This window comes from Musca vetustissima, unplaced genomic scaffold (genome assembly GCF_032173495.1).
Source record: "Musca vetustissima isolate MV318-11 ecotype Yass unplaced genomic scaffold, APGP_CSIRO_Mvet_v1 utg34729, whole genome shotgun sequence".
Classification (NCBI taxonomy): Eukaryota; Metazoa; Arthropoda; class Insecta; order Diptera; family Muscidae; genus Musca; species Musca vetustissima.
The window spans coordinates 6,301-31,210 of record NW_026881222.1 but is presented as its reverse complement, the minus strand read 5'-3'; the positions used below and the strand labels follow the sequence as shown (position 1 = coordinate 31,210).

The window sequence follows — 24,910 nt, the reverse complement described above, 5'->3', positions numbered from 1 at the left end:
ACTGCTGGAGGGTAGGATAGATGTACTAAAGGATTTTTTTTATTCGAACAGTAAATATCCGAAAAGTCCTAAAATGTACTTAGTTTGGTACAATTGGAAAACTTGAAATTTGGAATGCGAATTAAGGTTGAGAAGTATGGTCGATATGGGGGGGGGTTGGTTTTGGAAGTGTGTACTCATGTATAAGAAATGTACTATATTTGGTAGAATTTTAATTTGGAGAGGCGGATGGAGCTGGAATCCCAAAATTTAAAATTACGTTAGTGCAGAATTACAATATGTAAGTAGTTTTGGAATTTTTTTATCTATGTACAATTTATGTACAATTGGTACAATTTGGGTTTGGGTGAACCGATAGAGCTGGAACACTGAAATTTGGAAATAAGATTACTGTTGGAGTGCAGGATTGAGGTATGGATATAATTTTGAAAATTCTCAGTACTTATGTTAACTAAATTTGGTACAATTTGAATTTTGAGCGAAACAATAAAGCTGGAATCCTGAAAGTTTAAGTTAGGATCAGGGTTGGGGTGCAGGATTGGGGTATATAAGAAGTTTCGGAAAATGCAAATTTGGTACAATTTAAATTTTGAGAGAACCGACAGAGCTGGAATCCTGAAATTTGGAGTTAGGATCGCTATTGGAGTGTCGGATTGGGGTATGGATATAGCTTTGGAAATTTTTACATATAGGTACGAAATTTGTTGCAATCTGAATATAGGAGGAACCGATAGATCTAGAATTCTGGAATTTGGAGTTAGGACTACGGTTGGAGTGTAGGATTGGGGTATGTATGTAGGCTTGGAAATGTGTACTTATGGGTACTAAGCTTGCTACAATTTAACGATAGAGCTGGAGATTTACGATTACAGTTGGAGTGTGGAATTTAGGTATGTACGTAGTTTTGGATGTTCGTACTTATGTGTGCAAAATCCGTACTAAATTTTGTACAATTTGAATTTTGGGCTACCCTGAAAAGTTTGATAATATTGAACATTTTTGGTGCGAAGATGTGCTACCCAATGGGAACCCAAAATAACTCGTAAAGTTTGGTCAAATGTAAAGATTTTGCTCATTGTTTTGCAATACCCATTGAAGTTATGTGCCTTTTGCGCGATGCAATTTGTCTGAGACGCAAAGAATCCAATTATGGATTTAGCGCCATGATAACGCACCAGATCACACATCGATGTTTGTGAGTTTTTGGGAAAAATAAAAACCGTTATCATTTCTTAACCACAGCCCATTTTTGGGAGGCCATATCCGAACATCCCCGCCAGTGGGGCTGTATTTATCATTCAGCTTTCTTGGAGGTTAAAAACATATTCTCAGAAAATCTTCCATATAGGTCCATGCTTTTAACCTCAATGTGTGTAATTCGGAATTGCAAGATCATAGTCTCAGGTGTTTCGAATGAGCATGGTGGAGGATATAAATAGTTCTAACTATTTGTTGATTAATATAATCTTTGCATGCCTTTTTTGACGTCACATAAATGCTATTGTTGTTGTAATCAACCTTAAAAGGCAACCACTCTTTTTAATATCATCTCATTTAAAATATATAACAAATATACATGTCATGTCATTTCATACTTACTATCTAAATCACCACAATTCGAATCATAATCTGTTGTCTCCGGTGAATAGCGATAATTTTGTCGATTGCCGGTGTTCATTTGATTATGATTGATGCCGTCGATTTGCTGATCGATTTGTTCACAACTGCTGCGACTGGCCGAGTCCAAAAAGAAATCAAAGTCGCGCATTAATGGGCTGCCGGTAAAATGACGCCTCGAATTGTGCTGGCGAGTATTGTTGCTGCTGTTGCTGTTGTTGGTGTGGCGATTGTTTAACAATGAGAAATTGTGATGATTTTCTTGCTGTTCATGCTGTTGTTGCTGGTGATGCTGTTGTTGCTGATGCTGCTGCTGTTCATAATGGTGTTGCATGTCATTGTGTCTGGCCTCATTGTCCAGATCCATGTCGTCGTCATCTTCATCTTCGTTATAGGGACGATAAGTGAACTGGGTTGGCGATTGCAAATGATTGCGAAAACTGGAATGATGATGATTTAGGCCATGATGGTTGTTTTGTGTTTGCATAGAATGTTGTTGCTGTTGTTGTTGTTGGTGCATTTGATGTTGTCCCAAATGTGTTGGCGGCTGATGGTGTTGTGGCGTTTCAACATCATCATCACCATCGTTATCAATATCCTCATCATTGTCACCATCCAATTGGATTTCATCATCATCGTCATCGCCCTCAATATCACCATCACCCTCATCCTCTTCAATGTCACCGCGATTCAGATTGCTATGGAATTCATATTGTATATCCTGTGTTTATGGCAATATAAAAACAAAAGGAAGATGTAGAAAAAAACGGAAGGAAAATGGAACAATGGTTAGTAGTGTTTTCCGTTATTGTTAAATAATTCAAAACAAAACAAAAAATGTAGAACACATCAGCAGCAACAAATTAAAAAGGAAATTGTTGTGGTAGATGACAAAATATTATTATTGGTCATGATAAAAACATGTATATTCTCAGAAAGCAATCATAGGGCTCAAATATTATTTGGCGATTGGTTTTTTGAAGCCAGATTTATAAGAATAAACAGATTTGTTTTTTTTAATTTTGGAAAAATTATTTACTTATGCTCATTATGGAAGACGGTGAAGAATTTTTCATTTCGATAAATTTTTCACTGTGGTGGTGCACAATTTGCTTTAAATCAGTTATACGTAAAAGAGGACCGATTTCAACTGTATTAAATTAATTGAAAGGCATACACAATTGAGTGTCGCTGTTCAAATTTGGCAACTGTGGGGAGCTATTATGAAATTGGGGGAATATATATATATATATATATATGAAACGATTCTAAATTATTTCAATAGGTCTTTGGACCAAATAAATAAGCTACAGTAAATTTCATCTCATTTGGAGACCAAATATGACCTGTACTTTGTTTATAATAATAAGTGGACAGACAGACATTAATAAATGGAGTCAGAAGGTGATTATATGTATATTCTCAAACATAATTATGTGTCGATACCACAAAGATATAATCCTCTGTACCCAAATGTGTTGAATGTTGTTTCTGAAGCCGTTCAAACTGTTTAGGTTCGCTCTGCAAAAAGGAAAATGACAGTAATTTACACTTCGGCCCTACTCTAGTACTATCTTCAATAAACTTCAGAAGTAGTAGACTAAAACTGCATAATACGCAGATCATCATATATCCTCGAACTGATAGCGTTCCTGAGTAGCCTTAATTGACCAAACCTCTCAAGACATATCACAATAGTTATAGGTCACTTAAGGGAACCCACCCATTCTCGATTTTAATTTTTCAAGATTTTCAATGGGCTGGTAAATCAATACCTATGCTTGTTAAGGTTTGTAACTTTGCTCATATATAATTGAAGATTTAAAAGAGAAGAAAAATAATTTACAACAAAATTTTGTTATTGTTTTGTTGTTGTTTTTTGTAATTAAAGTATAGTCCTTATTTTTGATGGCGGGTATGATAACTCCCCACTGGAACATCGGAATCCGAAAAATCCAACGGTGTTAGAAAGAGTACATGTCTGGCTCGTATGAACTAGGATTATTGACTTCGCTCTATATTTGACAAAATGGTGGACCTTTGAAAAAATATTTTCGAAAAATCTCCGATTTTTTTACCAAAAACCAAATTAAAAAAATAAGGAAGATTTTCACCGATTGGCTTTGTCCTAGTTTATACGAGAGCTATACACTCCCAGAGAAAGGTTGCAAAATTTGGAACCGATTGGATTATTAGTTTTTGAGTTATCGTGCCCGCCATTCGCAAAAAAAAATGTTTAGAGAAAAACGCGTTTAAAGTTTGAGAAGCCCTTCAGCCGTCCTTTGATGCTGACACAATAAATCGGCTATATCTTCAAGAGTTCTTGAGATTTTCACTTGAAATTTTTGTAGAGGCATTCTTTAATCAGTGTAGATTCGAATTATATCAACAAAAATTTTGACCCCGAGAATGGGGGTTCCCCTTAAGGGAACCCCCATTCTCGATTTTAATTTTTCAAGATTTTCAATGGGCTGGTAAATCAATACCAATGATTCTTAAGGTTTGTAACTTTGCACATATATTTTTGAAGATTTAAAAAAGAAGAAAAATAATTTACAAAAAATTTTGTTGTTGTCTTGTTGTTGTTTTTTGTTATTAAAGAAAATTCCTCATTTTTGATGGCGGGCATGATAACTCCTCACTGGAACATCGGAATCTCGGAACTCTCGTATGAACTAGGATTATTGACTTCGCTCTAAAATTAACAAAATGGCGGATCTTTGAAAAAATATTTTTGAAAAATCGCCGATTTTTGACCAAAAACCAAGTTAAAAACTAAGGAAGATCTTCACCGATTGACTTTTCCTTGTTCATACGATAGCTATACACTTACAGAGAAACGTGTAAAAATTTGGAATCGATTGGGTTATTAGTTTTTGAGTTATCGTGCCCGCCATTCGCAAAAGAGAAAAAAGCGTTTAAAGTGTGAGAAGCCCTCAGCCGTCACTTGATGCTGACACAATAAATCGGCTATATCTTCAAGAGTTCTTGAGATTTTCACTTGAAATTTTGTAGGGATATATATATATTTGAATAAAATCAAAAAAATTTTTGACCTCGAGAATTCCCACTTCCACAGTTGATCTCTAAATCTCTATTACTACTCTACCTCTCCTAGCTAGCTGAAATACGTAGCTTGAAACTTACCGGAACGTTGCCAATTGAACACGCCAACCGAATACAGTACAGATTTTAAAAATCACTACTGTCGGTTAATATGTTGCAATTCATGATAGAGCTTGTAATAATGTTTTTTGATGAAGCCCCAAACTGACGCTAGAATTTTGAAATGTGGGTCATTATTGGTACGTAGATGCTGAATTTGCGGAAATTCGTACTATAAGGTCATGAAAAGTACTAACAGGTACTGAAAATGACAATCAACACCCAGACAAAAGGACTGAAGCTAGAATCCTGAAATTTTATGTGAGGGCCAGATTGGCACATAGGTGTGTGATAAGCCGGGGATTTTGGAAAAACGTACCATAAGGGTACTAAAATGACTACTTCCAATAATCAACGCCTAGAAGAAGAAGAAGAATCTTGAAATTCAGTATATGGGTCATATGTTCGAATGTGTGTGATAAAACTGGGCAAATTGGTATGTGTATAAAAATGGTACCGAAAAGAACTAAAAATTTTAGAACTGTTTTTGAGTGAACTGATAGATCTAGAGCTCTGAAATTTAGATTGTATTATCTTAATCGAACGTAGAATAGCAGTACCAAAGGATCTTTGGAAAATCGTACTAAAAGTGTACTAAAATTTATAAACCAATTATTATTGATATTGGGCGAAAGAGTAAACCTAGAATTTTGTATGCAGAATATTGAACCAATTAGCGCCAACACACAACAGTGGGATAGTTATGGTATTGTTTATAAATGCCTTCTTAACCTCGAAGTAAGGCACCAGCGAAATTCTCATGTAGTTCATATCGTTGGTCACCTAAGTACTTCTCTTTGTTACAAAAGACATTTGGGTATGAAAGGTTTTTTGTATAGAAGCAAAAGCTTCTGGGGAGAATATATCAATAAAAAAAACTATGGGAACTGATGAGGATCAGTGGCGTGAACCGAACCTTCTTGCCTTACCCCTCGGCAAACAATGCCATACATTCCCCACTAATAAATAGTTGTTTTTTTTATAAAAACAACAAAACTGGGATTCAGCCTGACTATTTTGCAAAAAAAATTTAGACAATTTTGAGAAATTTCGCACTTATAATATGTCCAGGTACAAACAATAGCAACTTGACATTATTAAATCCTAACATTTTTAAATAGTATTATTTGAATGAAAAATACCACACTTCTAAAAAATGCAAACGAAGTTGCGGGCGCTGGCTAGTGTTCTTAATTATGGACATTCCGTAATTCAACATATAATCAACGGAGACCTTTCCGATTGGAAATAACCCCTATTAAATGGTCTAGCCTGATTACAGGTCTTTTAACAGACTAATTTAAGGAGCGCCTCTAAACGCGGTAAGGTGGGTCAAATAGCAATAATTTAGAATTTCAGCTTAAAAGATGGTAGATGTCATATAAGCGGAAATGTTTATAATTCATCGCTATGCCATTTTATTATAGGTCAACTTAAATAATTACTAAATAATAATGATAATAATAATATTAATAATAATAATTACTAGATTTTGGTTACTCAGGGAGATGGCGAACTTAACGGTATTTTTTCATTGCTGATTTTTTTCAAATTAAAAATTATGGCTTAATGTATTGAAGTTTAAAGCAGGGTGCACCTACAAAACTGTATGCGCCCTAATAAACAAGTACTCCATGTCCTCTGTCGGCTAGTAAAGGATTCAACATGACATGTATAATTCTTATCATTAAGATTACTTTAGATGACACCTCTTTTATTAACAAATCCAAGAAAATATTGCCTATCGCAAGATTCTGATAATTATTTTTCAATTTCTTTTCTTTCATGTACCCGCTACATACACACACATTTTATCCATTTCTCTGTAGAGTCCTTATAACAACATATCTTCTCCTTCTTCATCATCCCACCCCTACAAATATAGTCCTTGTGTAATTACATATTCTATTGTAGTAAGAAAGTCGCAACGCAAAAAAAAAAAACACTAAATAAGAATAAATAATTCCAACGAAAGGAGAAGACTAACAACAAACTTACAATGCTATCGACGTCACTGCTATTCTCAATGATGGGCTTGTCATCGCTGGAGGGACACTTGAAAAACTCTTCGAGCACCTTGCGTGTTTCTGAGAACTCATAGAGGTAATCAAAGGTTGATGACTTGGTCGGTATAGTCAAGGGATTACTGCTGACAATATTTGATGGCAACAATGTGGACGAGGCTGTTGTTGTTGATGTTGTTGTCGGTGCTGCCGTCGATACATTGACACCACTTGGCGATGTTGAGGCGGCCATATTATTCAGCGATGTCATTGTTGTTGCCAATGTATTGGGTGGCGTTGATGGCGTACTGCATTTGGAACTAACCGTCATTGATGTTGTGGCAGTTGGTGGTGGTGCTGCTGCTGTTGTTGTTGTTGCAGTGGCTGATGCCGATATCGATGCGCCTGTTGTCTCCATATCCAGATGGGAGCTAGAAGGCAGTGGTGGCGATGGTGTTGTGGTGGCACGACTATCGCATATAGCAGCACCGTTGCCATTTCCAGTAAGCATGCCTGTCCCGGCTGGATGGATAATAGCCTCTGGCGTTGTCAGGTCAGAGATTGTGCCAATTTCCGATACATCATTGCTGGTATCTTCGGCATTGTTGTCCCTAGTTGGAGACTGCTGTTGTGAATTCAATTGTTGTTGGTGATGGTGTTGTTGTTGCTGCTGCTGTTGTTGTTGACTTTTGCCATTGTAATTTAGCAGCATAATCGGTGGTGTTGTCTCACGTTGTGGAGATATGATACGCTGTAAGATTGTATATTTCCGAACAGGACAATGGCACCCGAGATCAGCAATACAAAAGACACAAGAAAAAAGAGAACAATGAGAATAAGAAGAAAATAATATTTATTTTTAATCTTATGTCAGTGTCGTCAAAGAATTCAACAAAAAGAGGAAATATTGATTTTATTTTTTTGTGGCTTTCTATTTTAAGCTATCCTCTCAACGAGCATCTGTCTTACATTTAAAAGGGATTTTCTTAAGGGGTGAGTGTGTCTGAGTGTCACACCATAACTTACCTGTGGAAACCCTGGTCTTGCTGTATAATGTTGTTTTGGTGAATTATTTGACATATTGCCTGATGCTGATGCTGCTGCTGCACCAGCTACAACTGTTGCCGATGTAGTGGTGTTATTGCTATTGGAAATGGCGTCCCTGTGATGATTGGCTTTATTCGTGGCATTCCCTTGCATTTTGTTGTTGCTGTTTGTCCGATGCTGTTGATTATGATAGTGGTCTTCATCGTTGCCATTATTGTTGCCCATTTGACCAATGCGTCGTGGGGAACCTTCATATTCTGTAAAGAAGAATAACAAAAAAGTGAATAAGTAAAAATGTAAATATAGTTTTCATTTTTTACTTGAAATGTAAATAAGTAGCTGACAATCAATCAATACACGAAATTAATACAAAGTGTGGTTAAGATTCTTTTGGTGACAATAAGTGCTTGGGGATTTGTTTTAATATATTTATTAAAAAGCAGGAAAAATTGTATAGGCGAAGTTTTTATAACTAAACATAAAGTAAAATCGGGCTCTGTAAAGCCATGATGAAATTCTTGAACAAGAGCATTAAACTAAACTGGTGAAAATGGCGTGTGCCAGGATATTTCATAACCTTCACAGATAGAACGGAATTTTTTGAGATAGATCGCCAAAATTTTGCATAGAGTCTTTTGTCTGCAGGCAGGTCAAGTTCGAAGATGGACTACATCGGTTCACGTTTAGGCATAGCTCCCATATAAGGGTATCCCCAAATTTTCGGTATTTTGAGGTTCTTGAGCGCGTTTTTCAACTGTGTGTACTAAAGTGTAGTGAAGGGTATAAAAATACATACAATAGCTTCAAATAAAGATATGAAGCTAACTCGTCAAGTATAATAGGGTCGTCAGCAAAAAAAAAAAACTTTGACTTTGACCTGTGACGAATTTTCTTTAATTCGTCTTATTGCAATACATTTTAGAAATTGTCACTAAGTAGACACCCACTCTTGGTTTCAGGAATGCAAGTCCATTTGCGGTCGGTTAAAAGTCATAAAAAATTAGATATCAAAACGAAATCTCTTTGAAGCTTCTGCAAAGTCGCCCCAGGCAATCATAAAATAATCTGTTCCCTCACATATTGGAGTCATTTTGCGTCCTTTGGAACTAAACCATTTTAAGGTTCATATATCATAGACAAATTAAATTGTCCAATGACCCATACTAGTGTTACCATAGTTAACCTCGCCATTCAGTACTTTCTAAAAACTAGCTATGTACTCAATTTAATTTATGGCAGACATGCAAAAAAAGTTTTTCTACCGCCCGATCGTCGTAAAAAATCTAGTACTTTTCGTGGCATTCTAGCGCGAAGATTTGTATCTCCATCAGTTTCATCGTCTTACAATTTTTAGTATATATTTGAATTAACCTACGCACCAATACTGACCTAATTTATCCCAATCAATTTGCCCGCATTCATACTATGTATTAACTCTCCTTCATTTCAGTTTCACTCATTTTCGTGGCAAACATCTAAAAGTAAACACTTTTGTGTCATCTCTTTACGGTGTATTAGACACCTTTATGGAGAAACAAGAAATAGGCAAAAGTGAAATATTTGCATACTTTTCATTGAGGTACATGTTCCGGCATGAATGACAGGATGACAAATCTTAAGGTAAACTCCACTCAAATGGACACATGCAATTTGTACATTTTCTACAATTCTAAATGGATGGGAATTTGAATCGGAGAATGGATTTCTAAATACAATCGATACATACAAACGTATACACATACACACACAATGGAAGATGGTGTTTGTACAACAACTTACCAATAATGCCATGACGTGATTCTACACTAATTCCATGATTTTTCTCTGAATATTTCTTGTGATCCTTAAAGGAGGTGGACGATGACGACAATTCTAGGTCGCTGCTCTGGTTGTTGCTGACAACTACAGATGTCGGGATATGATGCGGCTGTGATGTTGTTTGTGAATGTGACTGATGTTTGTCGTCTTTTCCATCCATGGCTGTCGTCATCAACAAATGGGTCTTCTTTGGAACACTGTTCAATAAATGTGTGGACGATGATGAGCCACCGCCAGTAGTTGTGGCCACCATTTGGTTGCTAGACGCATCATGATGATGAGATTTCACCTCACCCGCTAATAATGAATTGCGATTCTGGTTGATTTGGGATGATGAATCGGTTGTAACACGTAAATCTAAAATGACAATATACAAACAAACGAACGAACGAACGAATGGGGAAAAAAGAGAAAGAGAAGAAAAAATGTGAATGAATATCTAAATGGTAGTGGAAAAACATAAAAATTAATGAAAAAGGGGTGGGGGCAGGGGAAACAATTAGTTTTACAAAATGTATTTTTAACTACTATGTAAAAAATACGTTTATGTCGACAATATGCGATCAAACAACCTACGAACATGAATGAACTGGTCAATATAACATCACCACCATCCTCATCATCATTGTCATAATCATCACCATGGTCATGTAAATGCATGAATGGGGGTTATAACGATCCGGTTGAGTTCCTACGCCAGAAAGGTTCAATTTCCATCAATTGATTGCGTTTTTTGTTCTTTATAGCTCAACCAGATGGGAGAATGTGTGTGGAAATCGATTTGTGTTTAACATGACCTTCCTTACCTTATGCAAAATAACATTGAAAATTCATTTACATTTATTAACAATTTATTCAGAATATTACATTTTTATATGCATGTACACATACATATTATACGTATGTAGATTTAAGATTACAAAGATGAGTCAATATGGGTAACATATGATAAGTTAGGGAAATAAAGATGTTTGATAATGGGGAATCGAATCGAATCGAAAATGGCAGCCGACAACATATGGCTTGCCAAGGTCTTCGGAATTACACAAAGGTTTTATTGTTCGATTTATGTAAAGTATAGGTTTTTTACGTTTATACTTCCAAATTAAATATACACGTTTATAAAATATTGACCCTTAATGGGGGAGGTATCAGAAGGATAGACCGACGGGAGCCATTTTCGAATATGATCTAGGCTTGTTCACGATAATAGGATGTACAAAGTTTGGTTCAAATCGGACATTCCCTTAGCCTGATATTAAGTTTATAAATTCAAAATTTTGACCTTAATCTAGGCTTGGTATAGATAATTGCTAGTACAAAGTTTGGTTCAAATCGGATAGTTGGTTCGCATAATATTATAGAAATAATTATTAGCAAAATCTTGACCATTTTGTGGGAGAGGTACCATCTATGAACTTAATTTGTAAGATATATTACGGTATGCAGACAAATGAACGGACATTTATAAATCGGCTCCAAATTGCCTGAAACGGATTTGGTCCAAAGAAGCATTTCGATGAGGCCATAGCAATAAGGCTGAGGGTATAAAAAAACAAGGTCGTACGATTCTACCTTTAAGTCGTGGGCGGTTTGTACGAAGCAATTCGTCAAAAACGCAGAGAATTATGGAAAACCATAAGTATTTGTACCATGATGACACACATTGATGATTGTGCCTGGGTTTTTGACAAAAGGCAAACACTTTTAGCAAAACCGAATTGGGCGCCCACAGATTTTTCCCCTTCCCAAAACTGAACACGGATGAAACTGGTATTTCCATTGGAAATGACCATGTGTTGTGTTGTTTATAGTGACTTCAGACACAAGATCGTCATAAGGCATATTGGCAGATGGAAACATTAACAACATAAAAAGGATTTGTCCTCGTTGGTACGTGTACTATTCGACAATCGCTCATAAAACGGCTCCAGGAACTATGGGTTAATGACATAGAATTGGGGACTATATATATGTATATAACTTTTATGTGATTCTTTTTATGTGATCTTGTTGGGTTTAAGGTCGTAAGATCTATTTCGAAAAATGGTTATTTCTATACGCAGATGTCGGTAAGCAAAAGATGAAACTAACTGTTGGAAGCATAACACGTCACTGCAATGTTTCGCAGCAGGAAACATTGAATGTTTGGTAGATTCTGATATTTTCTCTGATCCCATCATCATTCACAGTTGTCTCAAAAACCAAAAAAAATTGTCAGGAAGGAGATACTAAAACTCTTCCTGGCTGGTCTCCGCACATCCTTAACCTAACCTAACGGACATTTTGAAAAAATACGATCACCGACCATAAGAAAACAACAATCGACCGTGTGGGTCTTATCAGACGAGTAAAGTCTTACGAAAATTCTTCGAAGCAAATGTTCTTCGGCACCCGTTTTGTTTCGGTTGTCCGAATTACGGATTAAAATCCGAAAGGCTTTGCCCAAAATCCCCAAAAAAGAAAAAAAAATTCGCACAAAATACCGATTTTTTAATGAGGGTAAATAGACTTTGATACGGAGAAATGTGCCTGATCAAAATATTGCTTTTAAATCTAATGTTTTTGGAATAAATCTGATAACTCTAGAAGGGAGTAACCGATTTTATCCAAACTTTGCAGATCTTAATATTTCTTCCAAACTAAGTTTCAGTTCGAAGATGAGGAGCATCGGCCCACTCCTTCTGGTATCTCCCTCACAAAATGGTCAAAATTGTGCTACAAATTAAATTTTTAATATAATGTGAGCAGGGATGGTCCGTGTGACAAATTTTTAGGTTTTCGACTGTCAAAAAGGTGTAAACGTCGAAAACGAAAACCTGTATAAAATGTAATAAATGTAGTAAACGTCATTTATTTCAATATTATCAGCATATACATGTATTTTCAAGAATGCATATTGTTTTTACATATATCTGACTATTCCTTAGTAGAACTGATAAACATTTCTAAATTTTTTTGAGAAGAAAATTTTGAAATTTTATATTAATTTGAGTAAAGCATGCGTAATTTCCAAATTGATTAATGGAAATAGCTATTTTGTCAAAAACCTAATGGATTTGGGTAGGTTTCCGACGTTTCTGACATATGTATTATACGTCGGAAATGTATGTAATTTACGTCACTGTTTCTGACAGGCCATCTCTGAATGTGAGCGGACTAACTACCGATTTGAAAAAAAATGTACAACTTATTATCTTTAGCAAGGCTTGAGAAGTCCTAAGATGGTACCCATTAGTCCACTTCTTTTTTATACCTCTCCCACAAATAGTAATCTCTTAGATAAAACCATACCATATATAAAGGGAATAACCTTTGTGTAATTCCGAAGACCTTCGCAAACCATAGATATAGAAATATCTGTCGGAAACACCGATTGACACTTTTTTACGTGTTTCTATGTAAGATTTCGGTTTGTTGGCCTTTCTAAAATTATTAATTGTTATAAAGTTATATGAGGCCTACACCTTTATATGTGGGATGCACTTAAAAGTAGATCGTTTCGGTTGGAAATCGGGGGAAATTTTTATGTTGGGAGATTTACGACACAATCATAAACGGATATAATCGGTTTTGGGGTTTATATCGCAATTTTCTAGCTGATTTTCAAAACAATGTAAAATACAATTCTTTGGCGAAACTCGCTTTTTATGAAAAAAAACTGATTTTATAAAATACACACGCTTTGCTAAAGTCCTAAGATGTTTTGTAATGCAAATCGGGTATATCGGTCCACGTTTAGGAATAACTACTATATATAACGGTACCATTAAATATTGGGTATTTTGCGGATTTATATTTTGATTTCTCATTGCGAAACATATTTTCTAACGAAAATTATCAATATCAGTCTATTTTAATGGTATTTTTGGGGTTAAAATTTAGTACTTTGAAAACATTTCTACCAAAAATAATCAATATTGGCTCAATTTTTAGTATTGCCCTCAGGTAACGGTTTCCCATTATTCGATATTTTGGGGATTATGAGCGCCATTTTAAACTGTATTCATTCATCTTATCGCAATATATAAACGCCCATGACAATTGCAGATATTTTAAATAGCCACCTCATGGTACATGGCATACAACTTTCGGCTTGACCGAACTTAATGGAAATTTCATGAAAAATTTTTACCCAACCCACGTATATTTACACAAACATACTATTTAATATTATAGGTATTTCATTTGTACCTATTATAAACAGATAAACGTGGCGAGAAGGGGTGTGGATGCTACAGCTACACTACAAGCCCATATGCTGCATGTAGACATTTTATATAGAAGAACATTTAACAACATGTTGTCATTGTCGTTTGGCATTGCCAGCTTTTGTTCTTACCCAAGGAAAATCAGTTAGTTTCCTATGTTCCCTTTTGGGGGCTTACACATCTGATATAGACAAACACACACACATACCACATACACCATTAAACAAACGAATAAACCAACGAGCGACTGAACAACATATTGTCCAATGATTTTTCAATTAATTTCATTCAATTAACCAGACAGCCAGCCATCTGTATAGATGACCTCCCTTTGGGCTTTGTTCGATATATTTTTTGCATCCGTAGATTACTCTCAGTTGGTACATTGGCTTTTGTCTGTCCAAGGTTTTGAAGAGCGTAGGATTTAATTTTTTTCAATTAAATAAACAAATTTAATGTGGCCTTAATAGTGTATATTTGAGATGGTAATACAGGAACTGCTAGCGTGAATTTTGAGCTTTGGAAGTCCTGATTAAAAATCAAAAATGTTGTACAGAATTTGAAGACCAAACCCTTCTTTTAATTTATGTTTTTGAAAAATTGTTCTGATACAACACAAAAACTTAATTTAAAGCTAAAACGAATTTCTATTTGAGATAAAAACATACATTATTCGACTTCAATTTCTTATGGACTTGATCAAAATCAGAGCTGTTCAATATAAATAATCTGCAAGTAATGACTTTTTCCAAAATCGTTATTAAATTAAGCATTATGGTTTAACATGTCCAGAGACATATTCTGCCCCACGAAGAGAATTTTTCACCCCACCACTCTGGACTAAATAATGAAAGTAGATCTATTTTCCTAATTACGTGTGTATATTTTTGTCACCGACTGTTTCTATGTCCTTGACATGGGGTGACCAAAATATATTTGCCAACATTATTACCACCCCAATGGGGGGAATTGAGATAATTGTTGCAGCAGCATATGAAATTGACAGACAGATTGGCCATTAGTAGTTACATTCTTTGGTAGTGTGTGGGGGATGATGAATTACAGTGTCGTTATGGTCTTTTGGGAAAACAAAATGTTGCAGTAGATATTTTATTTAAATTGTTTTTTGATAATGTCTCAATATTGAGAAATAAAATATTCTGCAAGGTAAAGTAGGAGAAAACCATAGAGAAAATCTCATCTAATTGGAAATCGTTGTCATTAAATTGAAAATAAAGTAAAATTACAAAATTAAAAATTCTGCTAGAACATACCAAAGATTCTATAGGATGAAACAAATACCTGAAATCCTTAAATATATATGGTAATGTGACAAACAATGACAAACAAGCATGGACATTATTTAGAAGAAGTAAAAACACCGTTATGTTGGTCCAAGTTTTTAATGCACACCACCTTGTTTAGTGCCTTCCTTATATCGATCTTTGTTACTTGTCTACTGATTAAAGTTGTTTATCCTTTGAGAAATGAAAATCTGGAACAGGGCTTGAAACTTTAATTTACTGAAATTAAAACGGGGTGTTTATGTGGCGGAGTTATTTTACCCATATTGAAATTTTTTCGGAAAAAAAGTTTTTATTTTCATTCACTATTAACCCGGAATTTCAGAGGGGAAATGCGTTTAAAGCCTTAAAAATTTCGAATTTATATGAGGGCTACATCAAGACCTTAATCTTTTTAAAATTTATTTTGCAGTTATGTTGCTTAAGCTTCACCAAACCGGATTGCCAAATTTTAAAAATCGTTGGAAAATTCATTTAAATCTTTGGAAATGGGTAGGGGAGTCTATGTCAAAACATGGATCTGTATGCAAAATTGTCTGTAGGAATCAGAATATTAAACTGCAGTACTTTTATATCCTCCATTTTCTCCTTGGTGTTCGTTCTATTTCCTAAAATTTGTCAGTACCTTTATATGGGGACAACGTTATTATACCCTTCACCACACTGTGGTATTATTAGAGACCCATAGTTCCTTTTGAGAATATGCATAGAATCACTTTCTGAGTCGATTTATGCATGTCCGTCCGTCTGTCCATGTTAAATTGTAAACAAAGTACAAGTCGCATTTATGATCCGAATTGGATGAAATTTGGCCCAAGGACGATCCCTATTGAAATTGGGAAAATCGGTTCAGATTTAGATATAGCTCCCATATATATTTTCGTCCGATATAGGCACCAAAGTACCTATATATCTTTCGATTTGTACCAAATTTGGCACAGCGTATTGAATTACGTCTAGAATGACGTGTGCTAAGTTTCGTGACAATCGGTTCAGATTTAGATATAGCTCTCATATATAGTTTCGCCCGATTTTAGGTAAATGGTGCACCAAAGACTCTATATATCTTTCGATTTGCACGAAATTTGGTATAGCCTATTGAATTAGGTCTAGAATGACGTGTGCTAAGTTTCGTGAAAATCGGTTCAAATGTAGATATAGCTCCCATATATATTTTCGTCCGATTTTAGATAAATGGTGCACCAAAGTCTCTGAAAATCATTCGAATTGCACAAATTTTGGCATAGCGTATTGAATTAAGGCTAAAATGATGACACCTCCCATATATATTTTCGTCCGATTATGTAAATTGTGCACTAAAGATCCACAGCTAGGCCGATTGACACAACGTACTGAAATTAATATAAATTAAATCGGTTCAGATATAGACATCTCGTAGCTTCCATATATAATTTGGACTTATTTATTGAGATTAAATTTTAAACAGTGTAGCATACCGAATAGCGTGTGTCAAGTTTGCTTTAAATCGATTTACACAAATCTGTCCCACTGTGCGTAAACGACTCTAAACTTGCCCAAATGAAATAAAATTTAGCATAGGTTCCCGAAAGTTATAAAAATCACATATATAAGTTCGTTCAATTTCATGTCAACATTCCTTCAAAAAGGCAAAGGATACATATGCAGAATATACCCAGAGTGGTGAAGGGTATCATATAGTCGGCCGAGTCCGACTTTACTACTTTCCTTACTGGTTGCATTATGTGGTAGTAGATTGCTCTAGTTCTCAAGTAGGAAAACTGGGGTTGGAGTTGCAAAATGGAGTTGCAATTAAATGGCGAATTAAACGGGACATTTTTATAGGGGCTATTTTAAAACATTAACCTATATTGATTAATGAAATCCGCTATGAAGCGAATAATACCGAAAATGGGGCGGCAATGTCGAAACATCGATTGATGTAGAAAATTATCTAAAAAGGAAATTGCCTCGGCTATGTCAACGCAGGAGCCTATATCGATGGAAAAATACCTATAAAACATATAAACTCCCGAAAATTGAGCGGGACCTTAATTTCGGGGCTATATCACAACTTGGATAATATAGACAATATGTATAATATAGACAATGTATTACTAATAAGGGGCGCTGCCTTTATATTGGGGCTACTTCATATCATGGACCTTTATTGATCTTTTCCAGTATATAGGTATGTAACAAATTACATTCCAAATGTACCAAATTACAGTCAGATCGCAGGGAAAATGCGGTTAAAGCCTTCCTACCGAAAATGGGTCGGTGCCATTATATAGGAGTTATAAGATAACGTTGACAATTTTAAAACCCAATGAGAAACCGAAAAATCAAATTACTTCCACTCCAGGATAAATTAACTACCGCCAAATCAAGGCTCAGATGTATCGTTGTAACTCTGGGGTCATTTAAAAGTGGCAAGATTATTCCAAACGTCCACCGACTTTAATCAGTTTAAATTAGCGAAAGCACTGACATACCTTCGTAATCGAAGAGCATAAGTATGTGAGCAATTTCGATGTAACTGCCCTGCACAAATATAATGAAAACACAGAACTCCATTTTGTCCCTTACTACAAAATCCCTCTAATGGCACCGCCCGATTTTCCATAGTTTGAGGATTCTAGTCGGATTTTCCAACAGAAGTATCTACAATTTAGGTAATCGTGCTGTCAGTGTGTAGTAGACGGCATTTTTATTACCTCAACCATTGTGTGGATATTATTATTAATTTTGTCATTGTCAATGATTTAAACCCCCACGAGAAACTGAAAATTCAATTTAAACACACATTTTATTATTAAAACGTACCCAAACACTGCATGTACCGAATAATTCGGAGTAACCTTATATGGGAGCTAACCGGAAACTTGGACCAATATTAACAAATTTTAGGGAAAGATTTTCTACACAATGAGAACGCCAAATGCAAAGGGACAGCCAATGAGGTTGATAAACGATCCCAATAGACTCAAAATACCGAATATTGGCTGTTATCGTTATATGGGGGCTATACCAAAACGTATACGTATAAATTTAAATTTCTGAAATACAAAATCCTAAACTTTTCCCAAAGACATTTGTTATGATTCTTCAATAACCCATTTTTGTCCCAAGATGAGTTTTGATTCTGAAGAATGTTCTAATAAAGGGATACGTTTGTATGATATCACATTTTAAGTTCTACCCGACAATATCCTTTGCTAAGTTGTTTATATATATATATATATATAATACAATTCCAGCTTACTTTATTATTATTTCTCTAATGTCGTCGATATTGTCGCTCCCTCTTTTAGTTCATTAGTTCAATTCACAGCATGTGTAGCTTGCTGTCAATTCAAAACACAAAAACGAAAATGATGACATTCAATGCCAGAGGTTTATCTCAGACAAACACCTTGAATATCCCGCAGATTTTTGGCTTTAGATTTAAAGTCGCAAACAATGTACGAAACGTGCCCGCAGTGACCGTCATGGATTTATACACACATACACACAATTCGTATATCTTTTTAATGAAAACGTGTTGGCCATGCACAAAAAGGATTGTTGTTCGCTGCAGTGGCAACATGTCCTGATTGCGGTCTCAAGAAATATTGCAAAGATATGATAGTGACACAAAGCAAGAAGAGAGACAGATGACGATGATGATGGCGATAGTGATAATGTGAATTATATGGATATTGGCATTTTCAAAAATGGATTGTCATGTATGAAAGTATGTTACATGTAGACAACGGCCAAACATAGATACATATCTGGATGAAGGTCAAGGATACGTATAAAATGGATGAAAGATTTAAAGTCACATGTTTTTGGTTTGTAAGAAATTTCACTTGAAGAATTTGGCAAGCAGAAGAAATGGAAAAAAATGTTGAAATGAACAATTGCTGCATATGAGTATGTAATGTCGGTAAGAATTGCTGCATTTCGATATACAGACATACGGAAATGTTAAAAGAACATTTATTAAATACAGTACCACTGATTTAGTTTGAAATGCTTCAATATCGTTGGAATATAAGGTGGTAAATTTCTAAAATTTGGTTTCTGGATTTGACTATCAAAATAAAGAGCTGTGAAAATGTCCTAGGATTTTGAAAAGAAAGGTCATGGCGATATTTAAGAATATTTCATAATCTTCCCACAGTTATAATAACTACCACTGACTTCTGAACATCCACAATTATCATCGAGCTGTCTTTTAAGGTGAATTGGGGAGTGGAATCCGGTGTTTTATAAGAGGACGCATTAATAACAACATTGGAAAATATAGCTGAGCTTTGTAGTTTATCCAAATCAAAGGGCAGTGTACAACCCAATCCAGAATAAATAAATTTCCCCTATATCAAGGCTTAAAAATAGCTGAAAAGAAATTTCCAAATTTAGGTAAGTTGGCATAAAAATCAAGCAGACTGGACATCAGACATAATAGTCAAGCTCGATCCTCCTCTAATGAATTACAGATGGCATATATCGTAGCACCAAATACCCACCATCTCTACAAAAATAATCGATACGTATCCACATTAAGGTATAGCGGACTGAAACTATATATGGTAGCTATATCTAAATCTGAACCGATTTTAACAAAACTTCGCAGACATCAGTCTGGACTTAATTTAGTACTCTGTGTAAACTTTTGTCGCAATCGGACACATATTGGGAGTTTGGTGCATCATTCACATAAAATCGGACGAAACTATATATGGGAGCTATATCTTAATCTGAACCGATTTTCTCCAATTTCAAAAGGGTTCGTCCATGGGCCAAATAAGTGAACTGTGCCACATTTAGTCCAAATCGGATCATAAATGCGACCTGTACTTTTTCAATAGAGTTCGTCCTTGGGCCAAATAAGTGAACTGTGCCACATTTAGTCCAAATCGGATCATAAATGCGACATGTACTTTATTCACAAAAATACATGGACGGACGGACATGCGTATCGACTCAGAAAGAGATTCAATGCATATTCTCAAAAGGAACCATGGGTCTATCTCGATTCCTTTTTCCTGTTACAAACATATGCTCAAAGACGTTAAACCAGGGTGTGCAAAAATTCGCTCGCGAATGAATCATTCATTCGATCATTCGCGAATATTTCTTTTTTGAGTTTTTCAAAAGAATGTTCTTCAGCAACAAATGCTCGCGAAAGAACGAATCGACAACGCTTGCAGCGAAATTTTATCGTTCGTGAATTTATCGTACAATGCGAACATTCGCGAGAGAATGCAAATGCTTGTTCAATCATTGTAACTTTATCATTCGCGATAAATTGAAAAACATTCGAATTCTCGCCGTGAGAAAGAGCGTATTTAATCATTCTTCGCATTCTGCATAATAACCTGTACCACAGTGCGGTGAAGGGTATATTGATTGATATTGAACCGAGTTTGATTGTAGCCTCCATATAACGGTACCTCCACATCCCTGTACTAAAAATAATTTCATTACTCAAAATGATCAATATTGATCCACGTTTTGATATAGCATCTTTTTCAGTGTAATCAAGGACCTAAGATAAAATGAATTTATTCTAAGGAGCTCCCATTAACTTTACACAGTTTTAATGTCATCCTCATGATAGAAGGTATAAAAAGTTTGGCTGGGCCGAACATAACATCGTTTTGAATTATTTGTATTAAAATATTGAATAGATTTATGGCGGAATTTGTTTGTTTATACTCTACAATGTATGAATTTAGCATTTTCCGTTCATCTGTTATAATAATACTACATTCGGAGGGTATTGATATACAAAACTAAATTATCAGGTTGAAAATTGTGGTACATCGGTCCAGCTGGTCACACTTTCCTATTTTCGTGACACAAAACTAAAATTTTAGGTTAGATAATGGGCTATATCGATCCATCTTTAAGCATCGTCCCCGATTTTCTGTATTTCCTACCACAGGTAATTGTAATATAATTCCTCGCGGGGTAAGAAAACTCATTGCAAATAAATTTTAACACACTATGGTGGAAACTCTAGGAAAAGTTACCATCAAAAGTGAGGTTCACTTATTGCAATACCCCCCTGTAAAATGATCCTTTCGTTTTTGCTTCCTTTAGAGTTTTGGTCACACTTTCCAGAACAATTTTAACCGACTTCATAATAATTTGGAAGTTGTGGTTTATAAAGGTAATTCCTTGCATAAAACGCTTAGTCGTGATATAATCCCTACTTCTAGTTGTAAAAGTACTTCTAAGTACAAACTAATCAAAATGGTGGTATTTGCCACAGATTCCATAAAAAACCACTCCACTGTCCCCCGAATGTCTGTATTTTGGCATCGACTTGGTCACGACTTAAGTTTTTTTTATATAAGAAGTACACATTTTAAGTTAAAGTTCCCCATCCCCGCTTGTACATAAAAACCAACAAAAACTTTTCACTTACTCTGCCAACTTTCGGTTATATCATCGAATATCACTTCATTGGTACTGGACAAACGATCATCGATCATTGATTGACGATGTGATTGATTATGTTGCTGTTGAACATGCTGTTGCTGCTGTTGTTGCTGAGACGACCTCTGTTGATGGCTATATTGATGTGAAGATTTTTGTTGTTGTTGCTGCTGATATTTTTGCATTTGTGACTGCGACTGAGGATACGATTGACGATCACGTTCACGACGTTCGCGTAACTCGAGCGTTGCTGGAGAATTTGGTTCACCCACCGATTCACGGACCAAAGCGGCATTTATATAACGTTCAGTTTTGCTACGTTGTTCACGCTGTTCTCGTTCCCGTTCACGCATCAACACCGTAGAACGTTCATGTGATTCACGTTTCTCCGGCCATTCCCGGTGTGAGGAATCATGATCCTGCAGTGATGTTTTGCTGCCATACAAGTAATGTTGGGCAAGTGTTTTGAGGCCACCAGTTTCAGAATTTGCATACGACTTCTGACCGGCATTTTGATGTCCGAGAGAATTCTGATTTTGTGCCGAATTGTAGCTGTTGCGTTTTTGTGTCGTTTCCGAATATGTCGACTCGCTGTTGGGGCTACGTCCCAGACGTATGTGTTGTCTGGCGTTCATGTAGGCTGAGGATTGAGTTTGGTTTGAATGTTGTTGTTGCTGTTGCGTGGTCTGACCCTGCCCTTGTCCCGACTGGTCTTGTTGATACATGGAACGACGATGTTGGGAACGTTGGGAATGTTCCATTTCCGGTAGGCCATTGCCGCCCCCGCCATATTCGGGTGAATTTAATACCGTACTTGTGGGTGTGGTGTTACTATTAGTCGCCGTTGTTGTAGTTGTTTGTCTTGAATTCTCCCAGTAGTTGTCCTTTACAAATGGATTTTGATTTGGATGGCCATTTTGTTGTGCATTTTGCGGGTTAGAATCCGCTGTGGACATCCCATGATTATACGGCTTCTCATTGGGATAATTTTGACCATTCATGTGATGATACCGCTCATATTGTGAGCGTTTTCGTGGCATTTCGCGTATCTCTGTGTCGTTATGCTGGCGTTGAGTCTTCTCCCGTGGAGTTTTGGTCTTGGGACTTGTGTTGGTGTGATAGTAAAATGGTGCGGTAATAGGCACGGGTAACTCGTCGTCTTCGTTGTGGGTATTATCGCGGCGTGATTTGTTCCCGTCCTCGCTGAGATCACGATGTGGCTCGTCCACCTCTTCGGGTGTCAACAATTGATTGCAGAGAAATGGATTTGTGGAGATTCTTGGTGTCACCGATGACAAAGATTCGGACGATAACGACGAAGCACTATGCGGTGGTGGTGACTGGGTAATGATATTCACACTGCGATAATAATGACTGTTCGTAGACTTCTCTTTGTTGTTGTCACTCGCTTCAGTTTTGTTGTTGCCGTTGTTGTAGCCAACTTTGTTGTTGGTGGTATAGCGATTCTGGCCTTTCGAACCTGCCGTCGATGATGAATTATTCAATTGATCGTCTTTGTTGCAATTCGAATTAGCATCTATTGTCGACTGTTCCAGCGATGAGCCCGGGGACTGGTGCTGACTAACCGCCGCCGATGACGACGATGACTTTGGTCTACACTTGGGGAAGAGCAGTGAAATTTGATCACTTATCGGTGGTGAGGAGCTAACCAAAGCTTGTGACAAGTCTAATGTTGTGGTTGTGTTGGTGTTGGTATTGGCTGTTTCGGCTTTTGTGGTTTCACCATTCACCTTACCGTTCGACAAATATTTCTGATGATGCTGCTGTTGTTGTTGTTCTCTCTGATAGAATGCTAGGTTGTGGTTGTGGGATTGTTCCGTTGCACTGTCGCTATCGTTGCCATTCAATTTGCTATAGCCACCATCATTATTGACATTTAGGCGATTACTGTTGCTGCTGTAATAATATGAACGTAAGTTGGCTTTGTTGTTGGGCGAGGAGTTTGTTGTTGTATTGGTATTGCCGGACGTCGTTGCTCTACTATTAGTCTGATAATATATCGAACGATTTGTGGCCTCACTGCTGGCAGCGTTATTTGTATTGTTGTGATAACGTCTTTCGGGTGATGCACCACCGGAGGTTGCTGTTGCTGTTGTTGAATGCAAATTGTTAATGCCACTTGTTGTTTGTCCCGGAGCAGCAGCAATTGTTGTCAATGTTGTGCTGACCATTATTGTTGTCAATTAACTGCAATAACAATAAAAAACGAGGGGGAAAAAGATGATGAGTAAAATTAGCAATTGCGGTGGTGGTGGAGAGTTTAAAAAAAGAGTGTTATAAATTTAATTTAATTGCTGACAATGTTGGTAAATCGTTTATTTTTTTGTTTGGTTACAATGTTTTTTAATTAAAATTAAAGGCCTCAAATGCTTTGCATAGTTGTGGAGATATGCCTAGGGCTATCATCGATTATATTGACTGAAGCCACAAAGAATGTGAAAATATTTTTCATTAACATTTTTGTTAGCAATTAATGTTCGTGTGGGAGGTTTGTATTATGGGAATAAAATTGTAAGGGGACTAAATTCATATTTAATAATTAATATATTAAATATTTTGTATTTAAATTTGAAAAAAATTCTAGAGTAAGTATTTTCGTAGAAAAACCAGTTCGACTTTGGTCCTTTTCTACAGGTTTTTGTTGTAATATTTAAATTTCGTTTGTTGTAATATTTAAGTCCTATATAAGAGAATGTGAATATTTAGTTTCAAACATTTCAATTAATTAATTTCGTCCTGTTCCATTTCTCCCAGCATGCCTACATCAAAGGAAGATCAGTGGATACAGCTCTACATGAGGTGGTTGGATGCATCGAGAAGAACGTCGAGTCCTCTGGCTACACGTTGGCAGCATTCCTCGATATCGAAGAAGCTTTCAACAATGTGAAGCTATCCATTCTGCTCTCGTAGGCATATGTATCCCCACAATGGATTGATAGAATGCTGGAAAGCAGAATTATCCACTCATCCTTAGGAGAGAGTTCCGTGAGGAAATCTGTCAACAGAGGCACACCTCAGGGAGGAGTACTTTCCCCCCTTTTGTGGGTTCTGGTGATAAATGAGATACTTATGAAATTGAATCATCTCAGGATAAAGGCGGTAGCCTATGCCGATGATGTAGTCTTGCTGGTTGGGGGTAAGTTTATAACGACAATATCAGACATCCTGGAGGAGGCCCTTTCAACCTTGTCTAATTGGGCTTGCATCAAAGGTCTTAGTGTAAACTAAAATCGAATTGGTGCTCTTCACTAGGAATCATAAAATTCCTAGTTTCCGTCTGCCATCACTTGGAGGAGTGACTTTAACCCTTTCT

The 24,910-nt window shown here is 36.2% G+C and overlaps 1 protein-coding gene across 1 annotated transcript in view; it reads right to left on the bottom strand.

The window, feature by feature from the left end:
* LOC133327224 (probable serine/threonine-protein kinase DDB_G0282963) overlaps positions 1 to 23,768 on the bottom strand; it is a 39,460-nt gene extending 15,692 nt beyond the window's left edge. Inside the window, exons 1-5 of the mRNA XM_061535786.1 lie at positions 21,566 to 23,768; positions 7,812 to 8,089; positions 6,781 to 7,536; positions 1,920 to 2,338; positions 1,600 to 1,829 (exon numbers count right to left, since the gene is read on the bottom strand). Of these exons, the coding sequence (XP_061391770.1) occupies positions 1,600 to 1,829; positions 1,920 to 2,338; positions 6,781 to 7,536; positions 7,812 to 8,089; positions 21,566 to 23,768 (3,886 nt within the window). The remainder of the gene's footprint in view (positions 1 to 1,599; positions 1,830 to 1,919; positions 2,339 to 6,780; positions 7,537 to 7,811; positions 8,090 to 21,565) is intronic.
* Positions 23,769 to 24,910: the final 1,142 nt, after the last annotated feature.